The sequence below is a fragment of the Tursiops truncatus genome, chromosome 14 (genome assembly GCF_011762595.2).
Source record: "Tursiops truncatus isolate mTurTru1 chromosome 14, mTurTru1.mat.Y, whole genome shotgun sequence".
NCBI lineage: Eukaryota > Metazoa > Chordata > Mammalia > Artiodactyla > Delphinidae > Tursiops > Tursiops truncatus.
In genome coordinates, this window is record NC_047047.1 from 42314314 (window position 1) to 42335860 (window position 21547).

Below are 21547 nucleotides of genomic sequence, written 5' to 3' on the forward strand. Positions count from 1 at the left end.
AGTGCAAAATCCTTTAAGTCTCAAAAGGACCCCAATCCTCTTAACTGGCCTACTTCTCCAGCATGAACGGTGATTCATTCATGAATATTTAGTAAGCATCTATTATGTGCCGGGTACCTGTCCAGGTGCTAGGGACAGATCAGAGGACGCAGCAAAGCCCTTGCCATCCTATGGCTTTCATTCTGGTGGGGAAGACTAACAAAAAAGCAAGTATAGAACATAATGTCATAGAGTGAAAAGTGCTGGGAAAAAGACTAAAGCAGGCTAAAAAATACTATCTTTTAAGAGAAGGCACCTCTGCAGAAAAAGAAAACATTTGAGCAAAGACCTGGGTGAAATAAAGGCGCAAACATTTGCTGGAAGATGATCCCAGGCAGAGCGAAAGGCAAGTGTAAAAGCCCCAAGACAGATGTGGCTCAAGTTGCAGCAAGGCCAGTGGGCCTAAAGCGGAGTGAGCAAGGGCGTGCAGAGCTGGGAAGGAGGTCTGGGAGGGGAGGTGCAAGTGGGTGGGCACCAGGGCTAGGTAGATAACGTGGGCCTCATCAGCCACATGAAGGCCTTGCCGGCCACAGGAAGACTCTGGACTGTTGGCAAGCTGAGGATAGAGGACTAGACATGATGTGATTCATTCTGCACCATCATTCTGTGCAGAAAATAGACGGCTGGGGGATGGAAGGAGGCGGGTGACTGGAAGAGAGAGAGACAGGATAAGGTGGAAGCTGGAAGACCAGGTAGGAGGCTACAAGGTTAGTCCAGGGAGAGGGAGATGATGGTGGCGGCTACCCATGGTGGCAGTGGACAAGGTGAGACCATCCCTCCCCATCATGCACAGAGCCCCACCCATGCTGGCCTGGCCTCAGGGCCCAAGGGACAAGCCCTTCCGCTCTTTCACTCGGAAAGCTTCCCCCAGCCTCTACACAATCTTTGTTTCTCACTTTACGGCACTTCCCCATAGAAGCCATCCCTGACCACTAATCTATGCTCTGCGAGGAGCCCTTCAACTTCCCCTCTGTTGCATTACAACTTCTAATCACATATGGTTGAGTCTATCAGTCAAGTCTCCATCCTCACTAGACCAGAGTCATGAGAATGGAGACCCGTCTCTTCTGTTCACAGCTGTGCATCCAGAACACAGCACCCCTACTGTAGAAACCTGAAACCAAGGAATTCAGAATTAACTGTGAAATCCCCACTTAGTCTCCATTCACACATATAGTAAAGGGGGTAGCTGTTTCTTGAAGCGCCATAGTTTGGTGGGGGGTGAAAAGGGGACAGCTACCTAAGATTTCCCTTACTCCACAAAGCCTGAAAATCTCTGGTCTTGTGACTCATCCAATCCAGACCTAGAGGTACTCAGAGAGGGGACTTGATTCTCCCAAACTCAGGTTGATTCCAACACTTCCCCCGATATTGACTAGGAAATAAACCATAAAACAGCGGCCACCCTGGAATCTGCCAAGATGGAATCTCCTGGCAGTCATGAGGCCTAACGTGGGAGTGATTCTCAAGGCCTGAGGAGAAAGAGGCTCTGTGCCGCTTAGTTTTCAACTCAATTCTAACTCTTAGCCTCACCAATCCTCGTGTCTAATGCCCATCTAGTCCTTTTGCTTCTCAGTGCCACTCTCTGACCTCAGGCCCGGCTGTTTCCAAAAGCCTCCAGCGGGCCTCCCTGCCTTGGTCTACCCCAACCCCTAACTTCCCTTGCTCACTCCAATCCAAGCTCTCTCTGGCCAGACTGATCGTCAAAAACTCTCCCTGCAGGTAGTGTCTCTCCTGCCCCTAAACCCCCATTGCCTCCCCTTTGCCAAGGTAAATGAATAAACCCTTGGGCCAGGCCTACAAGGCTTTCTTCCTGCCTTTCTACCTTTTGCTCCCTCTAATTGCGAACCATTTAATTATGAACCCTGATTAGGTCTAACTTTCCAACTAGAAAATACTATCTTCTGCCTTCTATAGACTTACCTAGGAGGACAGATTGCTCTGATAAGACTCCACCAGCCCTAGAACAGCATCTGGTGTGCAGCAGCACCAGGCGTGAATAAATGACTAAAGTATCCCATTCACTACTCAATGCCTGTAAGACACACTCCTTAGAGCACTCATTGGGCATCTTCTTTTTTCTTTCTTTCTTTTCTAATGTAGATTACCTTAGCTTCTGGAGGGCAGAGTACATTCCAATATCTTTCTTTGCATAACTGACCCACTTGACTTGATGTGTTGCATACAATGAATGCTTAATATGTGTTTATGGACTGACCAGCCCTTTAAAGCGCTAGGCCTATGGCCAAAACAGGATACAGCTCTAGCTACTGAGAAAAGATTTCTTATTGTTGTTTTCAGCTAGCCCTGCTGTGTTGGAGTCTGTAGTAATAAGAGAATAAATTGTTCCTTGACACTGGTGCTTTATGGGAAATCAGAAGCTGTGGATATTCCAAGAAAATAATGCTAAACAAAATTAATCATTCTCAGCTTCACAGCTCATGCAGCTCAATATCAAAAAAACAAACAACCCAATCCAAAAATGGGCAGAAGACCTAACCAGACATTTCTTCAAAGAAGATATACAGATTGCCAACAAACACATGAAAGGATACTCAACATCACTAATCATTAGAGAAATGCAAATCAAAACTACAATGTGGTATCACTTCACACTGGTCAGAATGGCCATCATGAAAAAATCTACACCAATAAATGCTGGAGAGGGTGTGGAGAAAAGGGAACCCTCTTGCACTGTTGGTGGGAATGTAAATTGATATAGCCTCTATGGAGAACAGTATGGAGGTTCCTTAAAAAACTAAAAATGGAACTACCATATGACCCAGCAATCCCACTACTGGGCATATACCCTGAGAAAACCATAATTCAAAGAGAGTCATGTACCACAATGTTCACTGCAGCACAATAGCCAGGACATGGAAGCAACCTAAGTGTCCATCGACAGATGAATGGATAAAGAAGATGTGGCACATATATACAATGGGATATTACTCAGCCATAAAAAGAAATGAAATTGTTATTTGTAGTGAGGTGGATGGACCTAGAATCCATCATACAGAGTGAAGTAAGTCAGAAGGAGAAAAACAAATACCGTATGCTAACACATATATACGGAATTTAAAAAAAAATGGTTCTGAAGAAACTAAGGGCAGGACAGGAATAAAGACGCAGATGTAGAGAATGGACTTGAGGACACGGGGAGGGGGAAGGGTAATCTGGGACAAAGTGAGAGAGTGGCATGGACATATATACACTACCAAATGTAAAACAGATAGCTAGGGGGAAGCAGCTGCATAGCACAGGGAGATCAGCTTGGTGCTTTGTGACCACCTAGAGGGGTGCGATAGGGAGGGTGGGAGGGAGACACAAGAGAGAGGGGATATGGGGATATATGTATACGTAGAGCTGATTCACTTTGTTATAATGCAGAAACTAACACACCGTTGTAAAGCAATTATACTCCAATAAAGATGTTAGGGCTTCCCTGGTGGCGCAGTGGTTGAGAGTCCGCCTGCCGATGCAGGGGACACGGGTTCGTGCCCCGGTCCGGGAAAATCCCACATGCTGCGGAGCAGCTGGGCCCGTGAGCCATGGCCGCTGAGCCTGCGCGTCCGGAGCCTGTGCTCCGCAATGGGAGAGGCCACAACAGTGAGAGGCCCGCGTACCGCAAAAAAAAAAAAAAAAAGATGTTAAAAGAAAAATCATTCTCAGCTTCAAAAATTCTTCCACATTTAGCTTAATCCTCCCATTTCATAGAAAGTTCGTCATGTTCTTCTTCATCTAACTGAATTTCCATGTGAAAATATCCCCTTTGAGTATCCTACAACTATTCCTGTTTTCTCCAGAACTGGGAAGTAAATAGGACTTGTGCCACCATGGGCTCCTTCCCAAATGGAGTGAAATATATACAGTTGACCCCTGAGCAAACTGGGGATTAGTGGTGCTGACACTTGGCCAAGTTGAAAAGCCATGTAACTTATAGTCGGACCTCCCTACACCAGATCCACAATCATGGATTCAACCACCAGCGGATAGTAGCACTGCAGTATTTAGTAGTGAAAATATCCCTGTAAAAGTGGACCTGTGCAGTTCAAACCTGTGTTTTCAAGTGTCAACTGTACTTCTCAGAACTCTAGTTGGGGTAGAAGGGGCGTGTATTAGCCCATTCAGTTTTATCACAGTTCCTTTTTTTCTGTTATTATTCTTGCAAATATTATTTACTCTCCAATTATGAGCTATTTCCTCTGCCTTCTAATGAACAGCTAAGCAACCAGCTTGATAATAACCTTGTGAGCTAGTTTTTTCAAATCTATCACTTTAAGACTTGGGCCGTCTTTTTCAAAACAGTGTCTTTTTTAACACTGCAGCAGGCTACTAGATGTTGCCCATCTGTCTAAAGGGGGCTTTCAAAAGATTAAATCCATAATCACCCGAAATTCATATCATCCCAAATTTCATACCTAAGATTCTCAAGTACTATAACTGTGGTTAAAGAATTGTTTTAATTTGTTATTTTTCCATCATTGCAGGATGGGGAATTGGTGTGTTGGCGAGCGAGGAAGAAAATTAATGGGCTGCAGATAAAAAATCTATAGAGATTGAATTGCCCCCAATTCCCGCCCCCGCCCCCAGAAAATTCCAGGCCAGAGCAGTCTGGGTGTTGGTATATGCTCAGAAGTGCACGAACATGGTTCTCAGGAATCCATCCCTTTCAACAGCAGCACCCTAACCGGAATCTCCTTTCTCCAACCCCTTTTAGGCTGACACATTCTAACCAGAGAATGTCAACTAGCCAAAAGAAAAGAAAATCAGCTTATGTGGAACATTTCATATCTGTGTGACCTTAAGAAAGCTATTTAACCTCACTGGGGTTTCTTCATCTATGTATCATTTAATCTTCACACCTCAAGTGGAAATAATATCCCCATTTAGCAGATGAGAAAACGGAGGCTCAAAAAGGTTATTTGCCCAAGCTACCCAAATTGTCAGACTCCAAAACCTTTCTCTTTCCCACTCTGAACTACCTCCTAAATGTTTAAACACAAACAAGTCAGCCAGTGCTTGGACAGAGTCACAGGCCCCTCAAAGGAAAAGAACGATGCTCCCATTCCCCAATGTCCACAGCCACAGTACCACCTAGAAGCCTTGAAAATATTTAGATGCAATTTCAAAGGCAGCTCACAGAAAGAGGCATAAGAAAGAAAAGTGTTATGGCCTTAATTACCCTAAATTTACAGTCTTCAGCTGAGAGTCCCAAACCAACAGAGGCAAAAAAAAAAAAAAAGAAAAGAAAGAAAGAAAATCCCTTCCTTCCAATTAAATGAAAATAAATTTTAAATGTACTATCGTTATCTCCCATTTCCTCCCACCCCACCTCTTTCCTTTTCTCCCTTGGTATCCATACATTTGTTCTCTAAGTCTCACTATTGATACTATGTATAAAATAGACAACTGATGGGAACATACTGTATAGAGGAAACTCTACTTAATGCACTGTGGTGTCCTAAATGGGAGGAAAATCCAAAAGTAAGGGAATATATGTACACGTATGGCTGATCCATTTGGCTGTGCAGTAGAAACTAACACAACATTGTAAAGCAACTATACCCTAATAAAAAATAATAAAAAAATAAAGTGAAATGTACTATCACTTATTCAGTCAACCACATTTATGGATCACTATGGTGCCTAGGGAAGCTCTGAGCCGATACGTGGAAGGGAAGGAAGAAGGCTTGCCCCTCAGAGTTGGCCAGAGGCTTAGGAGGGGCCACCATGTGGCTGCCCCAGGATGATGGGAATGAGGAGAAGGGGCTGCATCAGAAAGTAACCAACCCCCATCATTTCCGAACTTGATAAGGAAGTGGACTGGAAAGTCTTTTAATGCCAGGTCACGAATCTAGACCAGAAGGAGACTCTTACTTGAGGTGTAACCGCTCTTATCTGGCCTGATAGGTACTTCCCTAAATGAGGTTACTGGAATGAAGACCCGGTCCTCCCCTCCCCCACACCACTCACACACAGACCCCCACAGGCAATCCACACAACCTAAAAGAACTTCCAAGTATTTCTAAGCTCTTATGTCAATGCTCCATACTATCAAAATCTCTAGGAAATTAATTACAAACTCTTCCAAGTTGCATTATAGCTCAAGCCATGAAAGAAGATTAAATTGGAGGGTTACGAACTATATTTGTGTCCAGCTTTGCCACGGAAACCCAGATCCAGGAGATGCATGGCTTTACGTACACTTACGCATCATCTCCTGGTGACAATAACTACCATTTTTTGCAGTCAAGTCCAGAATTAAACCTTCACCTAAATTATAATTTATTGTCACACCCCCCTAGGAGGTGGTTATTATGATTTGCATTTTATTGATGAGTAAAATAAGGCTCTGAGAAATTACCCAGGCTCACCCTCCTGGCCAAATGAGGATTCTAGATGCAGACCCACCTCTGAGATGATCTTCCCCCTACACCGCCCTGCCTCTAATCCAAGAGTCTGGTACTTAATAGTCCGTTAGTAACGAATTAAGCCAAAGGAGAGAGTAAGGCTTGGGATTTTTCTAAGAGATCCTCCTAACTGCATCTGCTCTAGGGACTATATATGACAGTCAACTGGAGCCTCAGGGGAGGGCCTTCTCCACCTGCACTGGGCCCAGCACCCAGGTGAGCATCTAGCAGTTCTCCCCCTCCCACTCCCCTTTGCCCCAGAATCCGAGGGCTGGAGCCGCTGAGGCAATTAAGAAAGTGTCTACTGCCTGAGAAGTGGGGTGGGAGTGGAATGGGGACAAGAACAGCATGTGCCTGCGGGAATTTGCTCCCCGAGGTCCCTGCAGCGATTTCGTTTGTGTCTGGCTTCCTATAAACAAAAAAAGAACAATGAGAGGAAGGCATACCAGGAGGCACCAGTGCAAGCGGTGAGGAGAGGAAGTTTTGCGGTACACTCGGTCAGGGCGGTTCCCCGCCACCCATCTGCTGCAGCCAGCCGGGCTGGCACGTTGCTGGCACACTCAGAACACTCCAAGGGGAAAAGAAAGTTGGTGAGGGGTTGGGGTTTTATTGTTTTGTTTTTCTTTTGTTCTTTTTTCCCCCTAAGAGCAAAGAGGGAGGATTCGCTCCAAAGGAAAGCATGACTGGATGGCACTTAAGGTACACTTTCAAAACCCTGTGCTTACTAAACTGAGACCCTCTGCCCTTCCCCTCCCAGCTAGACGAAATTATAATCAAATTGGGGGTAAATGGGGCGGTCAGGCCACCCCAGACGACGCCAGCCGAACTCGAGGAAAAGGAAAGCATCGGAGCAGGTAGAAAACAGAATGTGAAAGAAGAGGTAAGCTCCTCTGCACCATGCGACATAGCCCAGTTACGAGGGTGGCGCCGCGGCTTCACCCTGGGCGCCCCGCCAGCACCACTTCCCTGAATCGGCGCCCTTTCCTCACCCTCTGCCCCACGGAGAAGTCGTGGCGCCAGAGCGGCCATATCGTATCACGGATCCCCAAGGGCAAAGATGCTCTGGACTCGCTCCTTCGCTCGTTTTTTCCCCTGCCTGGCCGTAACCCGGCTCCCCAAAGCACTGATTTTCCCGGCTTCCTGAAAAATTAAAGCAGCCGCGTACCCATCTCTCCCCTCCCAGCCTTTCAGCATCCTTGGCGCCCGCTCCTCCGGCCACGGAGGACCACGAGCTCGACGCTAGTGCGCCCCATAGGGGGAAGAGGAGGGAACCAAACGTCTACAAAGTTTGGAAAAGTTTCCAAAGGGCTGGGGAAGGGGAGCAGGGGATGCTGACAGGGAGAATTGGGGGGGGATCACCTGTTGACGGAAGGGGGGAAAGTTTGCCTGGTCCCACCTCCCCAGGGCGCCCGGCTCCCCGCCCTGCCGAGCCCGGCGCTCACCTTGAGCCCGCGGATCTCGCCGAGGTGCAGCTGCAGGCGACGGTTGACCTCGCGGATGAGGTTGCTGTGGTCCAGCATCGCGCTCACCTTCTCCGCCTCCGCGCGCCGCAGGCAGCGGATCAGCTCCTCCTTGCTCCATTGCAGCAGCTCCTCGTCCGACACTTTGGATAGGTCCTCCACGGCAGTGGCCGCAGACGGGCTGGCAGAGGTTGGGGGACAACTTTCCGCCGCCGCAGCCGCCGCCGATGAGCCTCCGGCCGCCTTCGACATGGTATCCGCGAGACGGCAGGTGCGAGTGGGTGGAAGAGGCAAAGCAACTGCCGAAGGCGCGGGCACGGCTAGGCCGCCTCCGCCCACACCCCAGTGCGCTCCAACGAGTCAGCTGCACCGCCCGGGGGCCACTGGGTTGGGGCGGCAGGGGTCGCGCTGGACCGCCATCCTACCTCGCCATCCCTGTGCGCGCGCCCGCGCACCCCCAGGGCCGGGCAGCCACCCGCGCGCTGCGGCCAAGGCACATTCCAACTCCGCGCAAGTCCATGGTGAGGGGCGCCGTGAAGCTGGCGCCGCCGCGGGAGACCCTAGGGGACCGCACCCCGGTTCCCCTGCCCTCTCTGCCGCCCTAATTCGAGCCTGTCGCCCCCCACACTCTGGCACACACGCACTCACACACGCTCACTTTCCTCCCCCTTGCCCAGCTGCAGCCCCCGCTTCGCTCCTCTCCTAGCCCCGCCGGGGAGCGCCGGGCTCCGCGGCACCTCGGGAGCTAATCCAGCGCCGCCGCCGCCGCTGCCCGAGGGACTGGCGCGGCCGGCCGGCTGCGCTCCTCCTGCCGCCTTTGCTGCGCCCGCTGCCGCTCCCAGGCTGCTGGGGGAAGCCTAGGATTTGCAGCGCCGAGCGGTGGGGGCGGGGGAGGGGGGCGTTTAAGGGCTGGACCGGCAAGAGGAGGAGCCTGAAGCCGGGGCAGCCCGCAGCCGGCCACACCTCCCGCGCGGGCTGCAAGCTGCGGCAGCCGCTCGCTCGCCCGCCCGCTGGGATCCCGAAGCGCGCTGTGCGCTGTCCCGCCGGGCAAGGCCGTGGGGCGCCCGGGCGCGGGTCGGGGGGGGCGGTGGGGGGTGGGGGGGGTGGAGAAGTATAAGAAGCTGTGACACTCGGTCTTTGGGAGGCGCGCGCGCGCCACCGTGTGGCAGAAGCAGCTCCCTCCGCCCCCTGCACGCCAGGCTCATCACCGGGCAGGGGAAACAGCTGCGAGGTATTTTGCGAAATTGGGGTTCAGGAAAGATGCGTAGCAGGACCTGAAGGGTAACCGTCTGACTGTACTTTGGAGAATGGAAGAAGAGGTCGATGGCAAAAGCAAGGGGGGAGGGCTTTGGGGAAGGAACGTTTAAGAAAACCCCTATACTCTAAGAAGGGGAAAAAGAGGCTTCTGGGCAATACTCTTTAGGGACCATCCACCCCTACCCTCACCCAAGGCCTTTATCTTTTCTAAAAATCAACCGACTTTGTAACGAAGCTTAAGGGGAGGTTCTGAATCTTTTCTATTTTTGTTTGAAAAACACCAAAGCCTTAATTAAGGGAAAAACAAAAACCTTCATCTCTTGCTTCCCGAAGCCTGGATTTTAAGGTCAGCACAGTCATCTCCCCTCTGAGCAAAGCACGGCCCCTTAGACAAGCTGAAATGCCAGCCAAGGAGATTTTCATTTTCCTCTGTGCCGCAGGCTGCCCTGTATTACTGCCTTGGCTGTTTATGATGGTAATTTCTGGAAGGGGTACTCTGTGTCCCTGAGTACTAACTTTGGGCTACAAGAGTCCCTTCCCCTCCCCAGTTCTACTCTCACACGAAGTCGCATGGAATCATCTCTGAGCTGAAAACATGTTCTTTTGCCTGAAGAATTGGATGTATTTGGTCCTGGCATATCACTTAGGTGAATCCTCTCCTCTCCAGGATGGAGACAGGGTCAGAAAACTGCAGGGATTTGCCCCCAGGGGGCTTCAGAAAACCGGAGTGCAGAGGCAATCATCTCCATCCAGTAGGATGAGAATCTAAGTCAGAGACCCTTACCAGCTGGTCAGTGTGTGTCCCCTGATAAAGCTGCCACCTGTTAAGAAATGATCACCTGAGGACTTCTGAGACCAGACTTCCTGGACAGCCTGCAAGGTGGTGTTGCCCTCTGACCTAGATGGCCTTCAAGTTCCCCTCAGCTTGACTACACTTCAGACAGGTTTCTTTCTGACCAAAGGTCCCTGACCTCCCTTTACGTAGAACATTTACTTTAGAAAACTTTCCATTGTCAATTCTTTCTCTGCACCCTTGAACTGTCGATCATCTCCCAGCTTCTCACCAGTTTTACCACCCAGGAATTCTTTCTCAAGGACCTGGGAGCCATCCCTTTGAAATGTGACCATCAAGGATGATGATCCTTGGATCCAAGGATGATCGATCATCAGGGATGATATATCTCTCTGGGAGGGAGAAGCCTAACTTCAATAAGTACCAGTTAGCAGACAGATGGCCTCATCACATTGACCCACGGTCCCCCGCACCCAGCATCCTCTAGTACTGTTGACCATTGAACAACAAGAGTTTGAACTGTGGGCGTCTGCTTATACATGGAGCTCCAGCCATCCATCTACATTTGAGGCAGGAAGAAGGTAGAAGCAAATGGCACAAGTTCTCCTGGTAATATGACCCAGTGAATCTCACTTATATCCTAATAGCCCGGGTTTGCCATCTGACCACCTCGCAGCTTCAAGTGAAGCTAGGTAATTTTTTTAAGTTAAGCATATCAATGCCACAAGTAAAATCAAAGTTGTTTTAATAAGAAATAAGAAAACAAATATTGGATAGGCAACTAACAATTTCATATGCAAACCTTAGCAGTGGACTCTGTATACAGTAAATGGAGGTAGCTCAAAACCAGCCATAAATGACTCTAAGTCATTAGGTCCTGATGGTTTTACCTCATTTGTTGTTTTGAACTAACTGTTCCATCACAGCTCACTAATCGTCCAACCCAGATTCTCACTAGATCTCACCCGACCATCCTCACGGGTCCATCTGACTTCAGTATCACCTGTCTCGAATTTGGTTTCCACAGAACTGCCCAAGTGAACTACCTAAAAAGTCAAGTCCAGCTGCGTCCCCCCTAAGGTAGATTGAATCATTGTTCATAATTCTTCACAACCTCCCTGTATAATTCATACCATCTCTGCCATGCAACTTTGCAGTAGCTCCCACTGAGGGGGGCAGAGTTTATCCTCTCTTGATGATATTGTGCTTGGCCACAGGACTTGCTTTGCTACTGGAGAGTGGGTGCACCTGAGGGTGTAACCCTTCTTTGGTGAGAACTCACCCTCTTGTACTTCCACACTTCACGGGGAAAAGAGCTAACTTTGGGTGGCTGTTTTGGCTTCAGTCTGGGCCTCACACAGGGCCACCCTGAAGCACGGCCACCCTCCCCTCACAGACTCAGATCTGTGTGCAAGAATGTGTGATTGTTATTAGGCCACTGAGTTTGGGGGAGATTCATTGTGCAGCGTGAATGCTATCGATAGCAGATACAACTGCCCTGCCTAAATCCCTTCAGTGGCATCTCAGTATCTCTCCACAGAGCAAAGCCACATTCCTTACCAGAGCACGGAAGACGGGCACAGTCTGCCCTTGCCTGCTTCTCCAGCCCTCCCCCCCGCCCTACGTTGCCTCATATTTCATACTTATCCAGTGCCAAGCTGCCCGTAGCTCCCTATGGGCACTTTCTATACCTCTGTGCCCCACTGGTGCTGTTCTCTCAATGCCTTCCCTGCCTTTTTCCCCTGGACAACTCACAGTGTATCCTTCCATGGGCAACATCTCCTCCAGGTCTCTGGCATCAGCCCACACTTCTCCAGTGGAGGCAGAAGTAAGTATCCCTCTCCACTCCCATAACCTCCAGTGCATACCACTAGCTCAGCATTTAAAATAGAATATCAAACTACAGAAAATTATAGGTAGAGACTCAGACTAACCCAGCTCAATCCTAGCAGAAAGTTTAGCTCCAGCCAGAGTTTAATATTCTATGTTTTCTGTTTTCTCCAAACCCTACAGGCTCCCATCGTGCCCTACAGAACTCCTCGGTGCAATGGGAGATGCTCTTGAGGACATTGCTGAGTATATCCCACAGTGCCTTGTCATGACACTGCACCCTATCCATGAGGTTTCTTGGCAACTCATTAGTTTTAATCTTCCAAAGACTGAATTATGCAACTGGTGTGTATTCCTCTTTGCACTGGGTGCTGGGAAGTCAGATCCAAACTTGTGGCCCACATTCAGTTACTTAGACAAGACTTCAGGAGTATAATTTTTTTGACTAATTCTGACTTCCATCATGTTTTTACTTTCAAATTTCCTTCTCCAAATTTCCACATTTCTTTTTTACCTTGCTCTGTATGTATCTTTGTAAGTTACCGGATACATACATCTATAAGCACATATACGTGTGTACACACACACACACACTGCAATAAAGGAAGGAAGAGGGGGCTTCCCTGGTGGGGCAGTCGTTGAGAGTCCGCCTGTCGTTGTAGGGGACACGGGTTCGTGCCCCGGTCCGGGAACATCCCACATGCCGCGGAGCGGCTGTACCCGTGAGCCATGGCCGCTGAGTCTGCGCGTCCGGAGGCTGTGCTCTGCAACGGGAGAGGCCACAACAGTGAGAGGCCCGCGTACCGCAAACAAAATAATTTTAAAAAAAACAAAAAAAAAGAAAGGAAGAAAGGGACAAAAGGGAAAGAGAGGTCTTGTCTTCAATCATAGACCCTATATGTTTTCTCTTCCATTTACTTTGACGTCTTCTCCCTCTATTAGCCCCTAAATTCTGTGAAGACAAGGCCTGCTTCCTACCTATAGTCCACACTCAATAAGGAAAGGAGAGAAGGAGGGAGGGAACAAGTTTGCTAGAGGCTTTTGTTCAGAATTTTTTATCCCCCTGGTTTGGAATGCCTCTTCCTTTTAAAATATTAATTACTATTTGGTATTTGCTATCTTAGAAGTCAAAGGAGTGATCTGCAGTTTAGAAAAGTTTTCAAAATTGTTTAAATGTAGGGTAATATGGTGCTTTGATGAGCTCGTCTCAAATGGCTACAAAATGCACTCAGGTGACAGGTTTATCCTCTGATGATGCCAGAGTGAGTTATGGCACTGCATGAACAAGGCTGCGGCTCATCTCACTGTATCTGTGTTGTGTCAAGTAACACAAGCAGCCATTGAAACCTCCTATCTTGCTCCACCAAGAACCACTTTCCCAAACAACACTTCAAAACTCAGCGGAAGTGCAACGGATCTTGGCTTTGCTCCCTAATTCTGAGTCCAGAGCCAGAGAACACGGCCGTGTGTGGAGCCACGAAGTAGCTGGGAATCCCAGCTCCGGTGAGGAACCTCTGGGGGTGGTGGATGTTACTGCTAGATGCCTCCAAAACACGTTTCCACTGCCAGCCACTGCGGAAGTGTTTTGCCTTGATCCAGCCCCACAAACGGAATATTTAGGAGCTTGCTAGGTTTTATTGCACTTTGTTCTACCAAGTACTAGGGCAGAAACTGCGAAAGGAAGAGAGGTCCATCCAGCCTGACCCCCAGTGTTGAGATCCCTGGTGTCTTCTGGCTCAGGGGAGGGAACAGCTGCTCTGTGCTCCTCCCACACCTCCAGGCTCACAGCTGCGCTCTGTGGGTGGGGGAGGTGTGCATCTCAGTGAGGGCAGAGGGTACTTCAAGGAGCCCCTATTTTCTGTCGTTTGTAAAGGAAATGGGCATACCCATTTGTGGTAATTCCTGGACCTTTAGTGCTATTTTCACTATTAACCCTCCTCCGGGTCTCTACTCCACGGATTCTCAGCCTTGGTTACATACTGGAATGACCTGGGGTGTTTAAAACATGCTGATGCCTGGCCCTCTCTCCCTAGAGATTTCAGATTTAATAAGTCTGGGGTGCAGCGTGCACATTGGTTTTTTTTTAACTCCCCACATGATTCTGCTGTGCGGCAGTTTGAAAATTGCTGTTGTAGACTGTGTAGAACACTGTCCAATAGAAATACAGTACAAACCACAAATGCAAGCCACAAATGCAACTTTAAATTTTCTAATAGTTGCTTTTAGAAGTGAAAACAAACAGGTGACACTAATTTTAATAATAGAGTTCATTTACCCTAAATATCCAAAATATTAGTTCAACAGGTAACCAACATAAACAATTATTAATGAGATGCTTTGCATTTTTGTAGTAAGTTTTCAAAATCTAGCATGTATTTTACCTTTACAGCACATCTCAGCTCAGACATGTTTCAAGTGCCCAATAGCCACATGTGATTAGTGGCTTCCAAATTGGACAGCACGGCTGTAGACCATTTGGTTGGGGGGAGGGAGTGGAATAAAGAGTGGTACCTGTGGTGGGCTGAATAATGACACCCCAAAAGATATCCATGTGCTAATCCCTGGAACCTGTGAATGTTACCTTACATGGAAATAAAGGACTTTGCAGATAGGATTACATTAAGAATCTTGAGATAGGGTCCTAGCTTATCCCAGGGGGCCCTACATGCAATTACATGTATCCTTGTAGGCTGGTGGCAGAGGCAGATTTCACAGAAGAGGGGAGGGCTATATAACCACACCAGCTGGGACTGGAATGATGAGGCCACAAGTAAGGGAATGCTGGCAGAGTCAGCATAGAAACTGGAAGAGTCAAGGAGCAGATTCTTCCTAGAGCCTCTGGAGGAAACACAGCCCTTCCAATACTTTGATTTCAGTCCCTAAGACTCATTTCAGATTCCTGGCTTCCTGTGAGAGAATAAATTTCTGTTGTTTAAAGACACTAAGTTTGAGGCCACAATAGGAAACTAATACAGCACCAATTATAACAGAGCACTTCCTTTTTATCTGTATTATCACAGCCTGTCTTCTTTTATAGCTAGTTGGATACCTATTGATTTTTTCTTTTTGAGGCAGGGACATGTCTATTCATTGATGAACCCTCCACCACACCTGGCAGGTAAAGTGTTGGTTGTGGGAGCATCAGCAAAGGTCGCTCAGATGCATCTGAAGCACAGTCTTCAGGGTGCCCAGACTGTGGTGTGCACTCAGGAACAACAGAAAGGAAGGCCTCCTCCAGGAGAGATCTCTATCTGGGGAAGTGACAGATCAGAAACATCCAGACGCCCACTGGTCCACTGTACCGCCTGCCCACCCTAGTCTCTTGATGTGTCTTTGAGAAGCAGTAACCCCAGGAGTAGAAAAAAGGAAGAAAGTGCTAAAAGCAGGAACTGCCTACCGGGTCTGACCTGCGAGGCAAACTCCAGCAGACTGGCCCACCCCTGTCTGTCCCAGAGCAGACCCACACCCACACAATCAGGAAGTTTTCAGTCCCTTTGCTCAGCTGCCTGAAATAGACATAGTTAAGAGTCTCACAAGTGAAAATGCCTCTTCACACTTTTGCTCAATAAAATTGCTTTTCTCCTAACACACAGATCAGCTGCCCTGAGGGTGTGCAAGTTTGATTAGGAAGTCTGCTCTTAGGCAGACAGACAGTCTCCTGCCAGCATCAGTACAACCTGGAATGTTGGCTTATAATTGCCCCCATATAGTTAAAAACGATAAATGACAGAGCAAAAGTTGAGGTATATTCATTGCCTTTCAGAACAGTACCTTCCAAAGTGCCGTGGTCACACTGTACTGGAGAACTCTCATGGACAAGGCACACAATCTTATTGAATCAACTATGGGACAGGCATTTTATCCCATTTTATAGATGAGGAGTCCAAGGCTCAGGCCAGACCCACACAGTTAATGTAGAGTGTCATTCTAATGATCATTTTCACCAAAAGAAACAGGAGGAGTTTGAAGACTCTGCAGGTGACTCTCTGGCCCCCAACCTTAGATACAGCCTTCAAGAAGTGGAATAGGGGTCTTCAGTGGTGTATTCAGTGAGACCCAGGTTTTTGGAAACAGCAGTCCAGCAAGCAAAGAATGAGAACAGGCTCTGAAGGTGGCAGAAAGAGAGTCCTTATGCCTTTGCCATATTAATTTGCCAATTAGGACTTGTAAAGAAGTCCTAATTGCAGAATAGTTTGCAAGGAAGGGAGTTGTAACTTGTTTTCTTTGGTTTGTCTGGTAGCATCTACAGAAGTTGCTAAGGCATGTGCTTTCCCATGGAGATGTTTGCATACGATGCTCTGTGCCTCACCACTGTGCTGCTGGTAATTCCTACCCCTTCATGTTGCAGCCTTAATGTCACTGCCCCAGAGACACCATCACCAATCAGGTCATCAGAAGGACCTACTCCTTCATCGTGGATTCATTGCCTTATTAGTTTCCTTTATAACACTTTTCATTTGCAATTATTTCTATTTTGTTCGTTTACTCTCCATTTTTCAGCTGGGAAAGGCATGAAGGGAGGAATTGTTTGGTACGTACTCAGGAACTCTTTTAGTAACTGGATAAATTGCAGATGTTAAATACTTGCTCATCAGCACAGCAAGCCGCTAATCACTCTGTGCTTTATAACAGTACAAATCCCCCAACACTGGAATGCTGATTCAGTTGGTCTGGGGTGAGGTCCTGGAAATGTGTATTCGAAGGCTTCTTCTTGGCTGACTCTGACGTGATCAATCATTAGAACAGCATGTGGGAGCCCCTGCCTGCCTCCTCACACAATTTTTATTTGTTGTCTTTGCAGTGAGAGTCATGGCAACCACCTAATTCACACACTCATTTCTGGGTCTTTGGGATGCCTGAGAGTATCTTGTGAATCCTATTTGCATATGTACCCTTGTCTATCCACAAGAAGCCATGAATAAGATTCAGGGCTAATGTTACCTCTTATACACCGTGAGTTAACACTCCCCAGCAAGATGGAGAGACAAAGACCACCACCATGGTGGGAATCCGGGGGAATATTCAGGGCAGCTGAGGAATTCTACTTTCTGGAAAATGCATTCCAAGTTCCTTGGAACCTGAAAGTGACATATATCTTTTGGGGGCTTGTAAAAGAACCAGAAGCTAGACCACCTAAGGATGGCCAAGTGAATTCTACGCAGGCTTGAGTGATAGGAGACCAACTTTAAATACTCTCTTAGCAATAGATGGGGAATGAGGCCAGAAATGGCAGCAACAGGGAGCAGAGGCCACAGCCACACAGTGGTGACATCAAAAGAAAAAGCTGGAAAGGAATCAAGTACCTGAGAAATTAACTTCACTCTGGGCCTTTACTATTGTCCATGGACCAGCAGCATTGTCTTCACCAAAGACCTCGCTAGGAATTCAGAATTTCTGTCCCCACTCCACAAGTACTGAATGGGAATCTGCCTTTTGACAAGCTCACCAGGCAGTTCATAAGAACTTCAAAATTTGAGAAGGGCTGACCTGAACCAATGGCATTTGGTGAACTAGAGGAAATTCCTTAGAATTTTGGAATTCCTTGGCTTAGAGGAAATTCCATTGTGGGCTTATTCAAGCCTCAATGACATCTAAGGGTGGTGGGACCAGGGAAACAGGGCTTAACCTCTCTTTCCTTCCTGGATGTCTCATTTGATCAAGGAGGATGTGAGCTCACTGGAGCCAAGGAGAGTTCACTAAACTCCCTCCTGACCCTCCCAGGGTGTAGCCTTGGGAACTGGAACTGGATTTGTGATAAGCAGAGACGTCAGGTAAAGATGATTCTGAAGGGTTGACTGGGATCTGCTTCTACCATTTTCTCTTAAAGAGTCTTGGCCTAGAACTTTAGCCTCCTAGGATGGTGTGAATATGAAGATCACAAAACTTTAGAAAATGGTTTAGGAATCTGTTATTAATGCTCCTAAGTAGACTGTGCCATTCCTCAAAAGGGGGTCTTTCCAGAGTTGGAGGTGTGGCCGACTGTGTTGCTTTAATCTGCATTAAATGGCCCAAAGGGAAGGTTACATAAAAGTGCAAGAAATTATGAAACCAATTTAGGTAGCAGCTGAAAACAAAACAAAAACAAAACATTGGTTCTCTGGTTCATTGCCTTTCATCTTCTCCCTGGGGCACAAAGAACTCTCAACTGCATCATAATATCATTGCCACTCATTTAGCCCCTGCTGGGGATGGGCACCAACAATAATTCTTATTTTGAGGCCAGTGTGTCAGATACTGCAAGCACGACCTCATATTCACCCTCTTTTGCGGTGATCTGTGTGATACCCCAGTGCCTTGAGTAAGGGCAGTTTGAGGACTTTTTAGAAAATTGCTGAATAAAACAGTGTGTGTGTGTGTGTGTGTGTGTGTGTGTGTGTGTGTGTGCGTGGATTCTTGCCTTTACAGCAGTTAGAAGAGAAGAGACTTTGGACAGTGAGAGTAGAAAACTAGATTAAAATATATAATTATAATCCAAATAAATGTGGTCATTTTCTCAAAAAAATAAAAGAAAATAAAATCTGCTCTAGCCAGGATCTCCTGTTTGTTCTTTAAGGAAATCATGCTCCTAATTATCATAGTCAAATTTTTCTAAGAAATGAAATGCTTCTACGGACATATGTTTTAAAAATTTTAGTAGAGGGCTTCCCTGGTGGCACAGTGGTTAAGAGTGGTTTGCATGCCGATGCAGGGGACACTGATTTGTGCCCCGGTCCGGGAAGATCCCACATGCCGCAGAGCGGCTGGGCCCGTGAGCCATGGCCGCAGAGGCTGCGCGTCCGGAGCCTGTGCTCCGCAACGGGAGAGGCCACAACAGTGAGAGGCCCGCATACCGCAAAAAAAAAAAATTTTAGTAGAATTCTTTGCATATATGTAAAACATTCAATAAACAGTAGCTGTTGGTTTAATTACTGTAATATCCAAGAATGACAATCGCGCATATTGTGAATGTTTAATGCTCAATTGATTATCTGAACGTTAACTTTGAATATTTGTGTCCATATCTTATCACCTGTTGCTATGAGACAAAGTTACAATTCTACAATAAAAATTTCAAAGTCAGGCAGAGAGCAAATTTTCCCTTATTCCACCTTTGTGTTCTATTGTGGCATTCAGTGGATTGGATGAGGGCCACCCACACTGGGGAGAGAAATCTGCTTTACTGAGTCTACCTATTCAGATATTAATTTCATCCAGAAACACTCTCACAGACACAGGTAGAATAATGTGTGGCCAAATATCTGGGCACACTATGGCCCAGTCAAGTTGACACAAAATTAAGTAAGGTGCATGGTGGACCACAGGCTACATTCCAGCCCCCATCCGCCCATCAGCTGGGCACAGTAGTGTAGAACACAATCTATACAAGCACACGCAGTGACCCTGCCCACCATGTTAAGAGCTGCTCTAAGAAATGGCTTCCTCTTCTCCAGATCCAGGGACCTCGAAGTCTTACCTTTGCGGCTCCCTCAATCCCACAATTTCTGGACTGATCACGGTTTAAACTCCATATAATACCCCAACAATGGGTACTTCATTTTAGGAGCTATTCAAATGAAGCCTCCTTTTATTTTTTTACCCGGGGCACGCAGACGTGCATCTGAGTTACATGACTTACATAGGTCAAGGGTGCAAAGTTGAACCCTTCCTTTCAGTGGGAGAAGCACAGCTTTCCCCTGGACTGGCAGGTCTGTGAGACACATTCAGTTTCCCCTCAGCGAGGAATCAGAGAACAGAGGAAATCAAAAAAGAAAACATCAGGAGGCAGACAAAAACCAAAATGAGTCCACAAAATAAGGAATCATGTAAATGAACAGGGAGGTAAACAGAAATAACAACTGGCAAAGCATTCAGTGAGTACTGAGTCCCAGAAATGACATTTGTGCAGAGCAGTGGCACACAGAATGACTCACTGTTTACCAGCCACGGACAGGGTGCTGTCAAGTTCAACACACGTGAGAAAATTAGGAGCAGAAAGTGTGATGCCTGGAGAGCAGTGGTGTAGGGCTGGCATCAGAAAGCACACAAAACCTACCTCTATCAGGTCTTCAAAAGGTGGGAGAGTGGCGTGCAAAATTCCCCCACATAAGGTTCACACATACGGAATATAAATGTTTCATAAAGCAAAGGGCCAGAATAAATCGCAGTTCCAAGTGAGTAAAAAAGAAAAAAATAAGGTTTAGATGTTGCTGGCTAAGAAATACAAACATTGCAACCAGGGAAAACTGGAGAATATAGTTCTTGCTGTGGTGACAGGTTTAGAAACCAAACGTGACTCTGATGTGGAAATGCAATTATTTATGCTGGCAGAATAAGCATAACGTGGTTTGCCTTAAAATATACTTTCTGTGTTCATCCCTGAGATCTGAAAACCCGGAAAGGAATTTCAGACCCAAGAAGGCAGGAGCTTTGAGGACGGGGGTTTTAGGTGATTTTCCACACATAGAGTGTGAAATTCTGGCCTTTTGCCTGCCATGTAGAGATGTGTTTACAGCTAGTCTTGATTAAGTCTTTGCTTAATCATAGTGACTGGAAAACAGTTCCAGGTCAGCCTACCCTCCAGAAATCAAGGACTGGGCTTCCAAATGCCCTTCGTAATTGAGTCTCCACTCAGACAACCTGGACCTCAACCTCCTAGGGAAGAAGCATCATCATCCCTGTTGTTCTCGCCCGTCCATCTCCTTGCCAGCGTAGCCTGGTGTACTCTCCCTCCATCGATAGTTGCACATCCAGTGGGTTTCTCAACCTAACCCATCCAAACCCGAACTCATAATAATCTTCTAAAACTGCTCTCCCTGCAGCCTTCCCCAGCCTTCCCCTGCAGCAAATGACCACTCCATTCTCCCTGTTACACAGACCAAAACCATGGAGTCATCCTTGACTTTCTCTCTCATACCCTCGTCTAATCATCTGTAATCCGATGGTTCTACCTTCAAACTATATTCAGAATCTGACTGCTTCACACAACTTCTGTTGTTGTCGCCCTAACCCAAGCCGCCACCATGCCTTGCCTGGATTATTGCTGTAGCCTCCTAATTGCACACCCTGCCTCTTCCTTTGTCACCCTTGTTCTGTTCTCAACAGAGGTTAATATAAGTCAGATCATGTCACTCCAATGTGCAAAGCTCTCCAATGCCCCCCCCCATGAAAGCCAAAGTCCTTAAAATGACCTAGAAGGCCTTGCACATCTGTTCTCCCCTCCCTCCGGTTGGTTGTCTGGCCTGATCTCTGTGATTTTCCCCCTTGTTCACTCTGCTTCAGCCACACTGACTTTATCTGCTTCCTTTAACACACCGAAGTCAGTCCCATGTTAGGACCTTTGCACATGCTTCTCCCTTGGCTCAGGCCCCTGTGCCAAGTGCCTCTCATTCCCTCACTGCCCTCAAGCTTTCAGGTCTCAACTGAAACATCTCCCTAAGGGCTTCCCTGGCCACATTGCTTAAATGTGCTTAAAATGTAACCCACTCCTTCAACACTTCCAAACCCCTCCCAATGTGGATTGGCAGAGAAGGAAGCGTGGGATCTCTCTCTACACAGCTGCAGGGCCGAGGCTGTTTAATATTGCCATCTTGTAGCTGCACAGTCTGGAACGTGTGACCTCCTAGGTTGCCAGAGAAGGGAAGAGAGAGCTGGGAGGTGGCACACTGCCCCTTACCTCCCTGGACATAGGAATGGCACAGGTCATTTTCATGTATATTTCATTGGCTTCAACTAGTCAGTTTCACCCAGTTGCAAAGAGGCTAGGAAGTGTGGTAGTA

The 21547-nt window shown here is 47.4% G+C and overlaps 1 protein-coding gene across 6 annotated transcripts in view; it reads right to left on the reverse strand.

The window, feature by feature from the left end:
* CCDC85A (coiled-coil domain containing 85A) overlaps positions 1 to 8931 on the reverse strand; it is a 202797-nt gene extending 193866 nt beyond the window's left edge. For 2 of the 6 annotated variants that reach the window (XM_019942532.3, XM_019942531.3), the window contains exon 1: positions 7895 to 8907. In XM_019942532.3, the coding sequence (XP_019798091.2) occupies positions 7895 to 8164 (270 nt within the window). In that variant the 5' untranslated portion in view covers positions 8165 to 8907. Of the gene's footprint in view, positions 1 to 7894 lie in introns of all 6 variants that reach the window. The other 4 variants (XM_033838540.2, XM_033838542.2, XM_033838541.2 and 1 more) reach the window with 4 other exon arrangements.
* Between the last annotated feature and the right edge of the window lie 12616 nt (positions 8932 to 21547).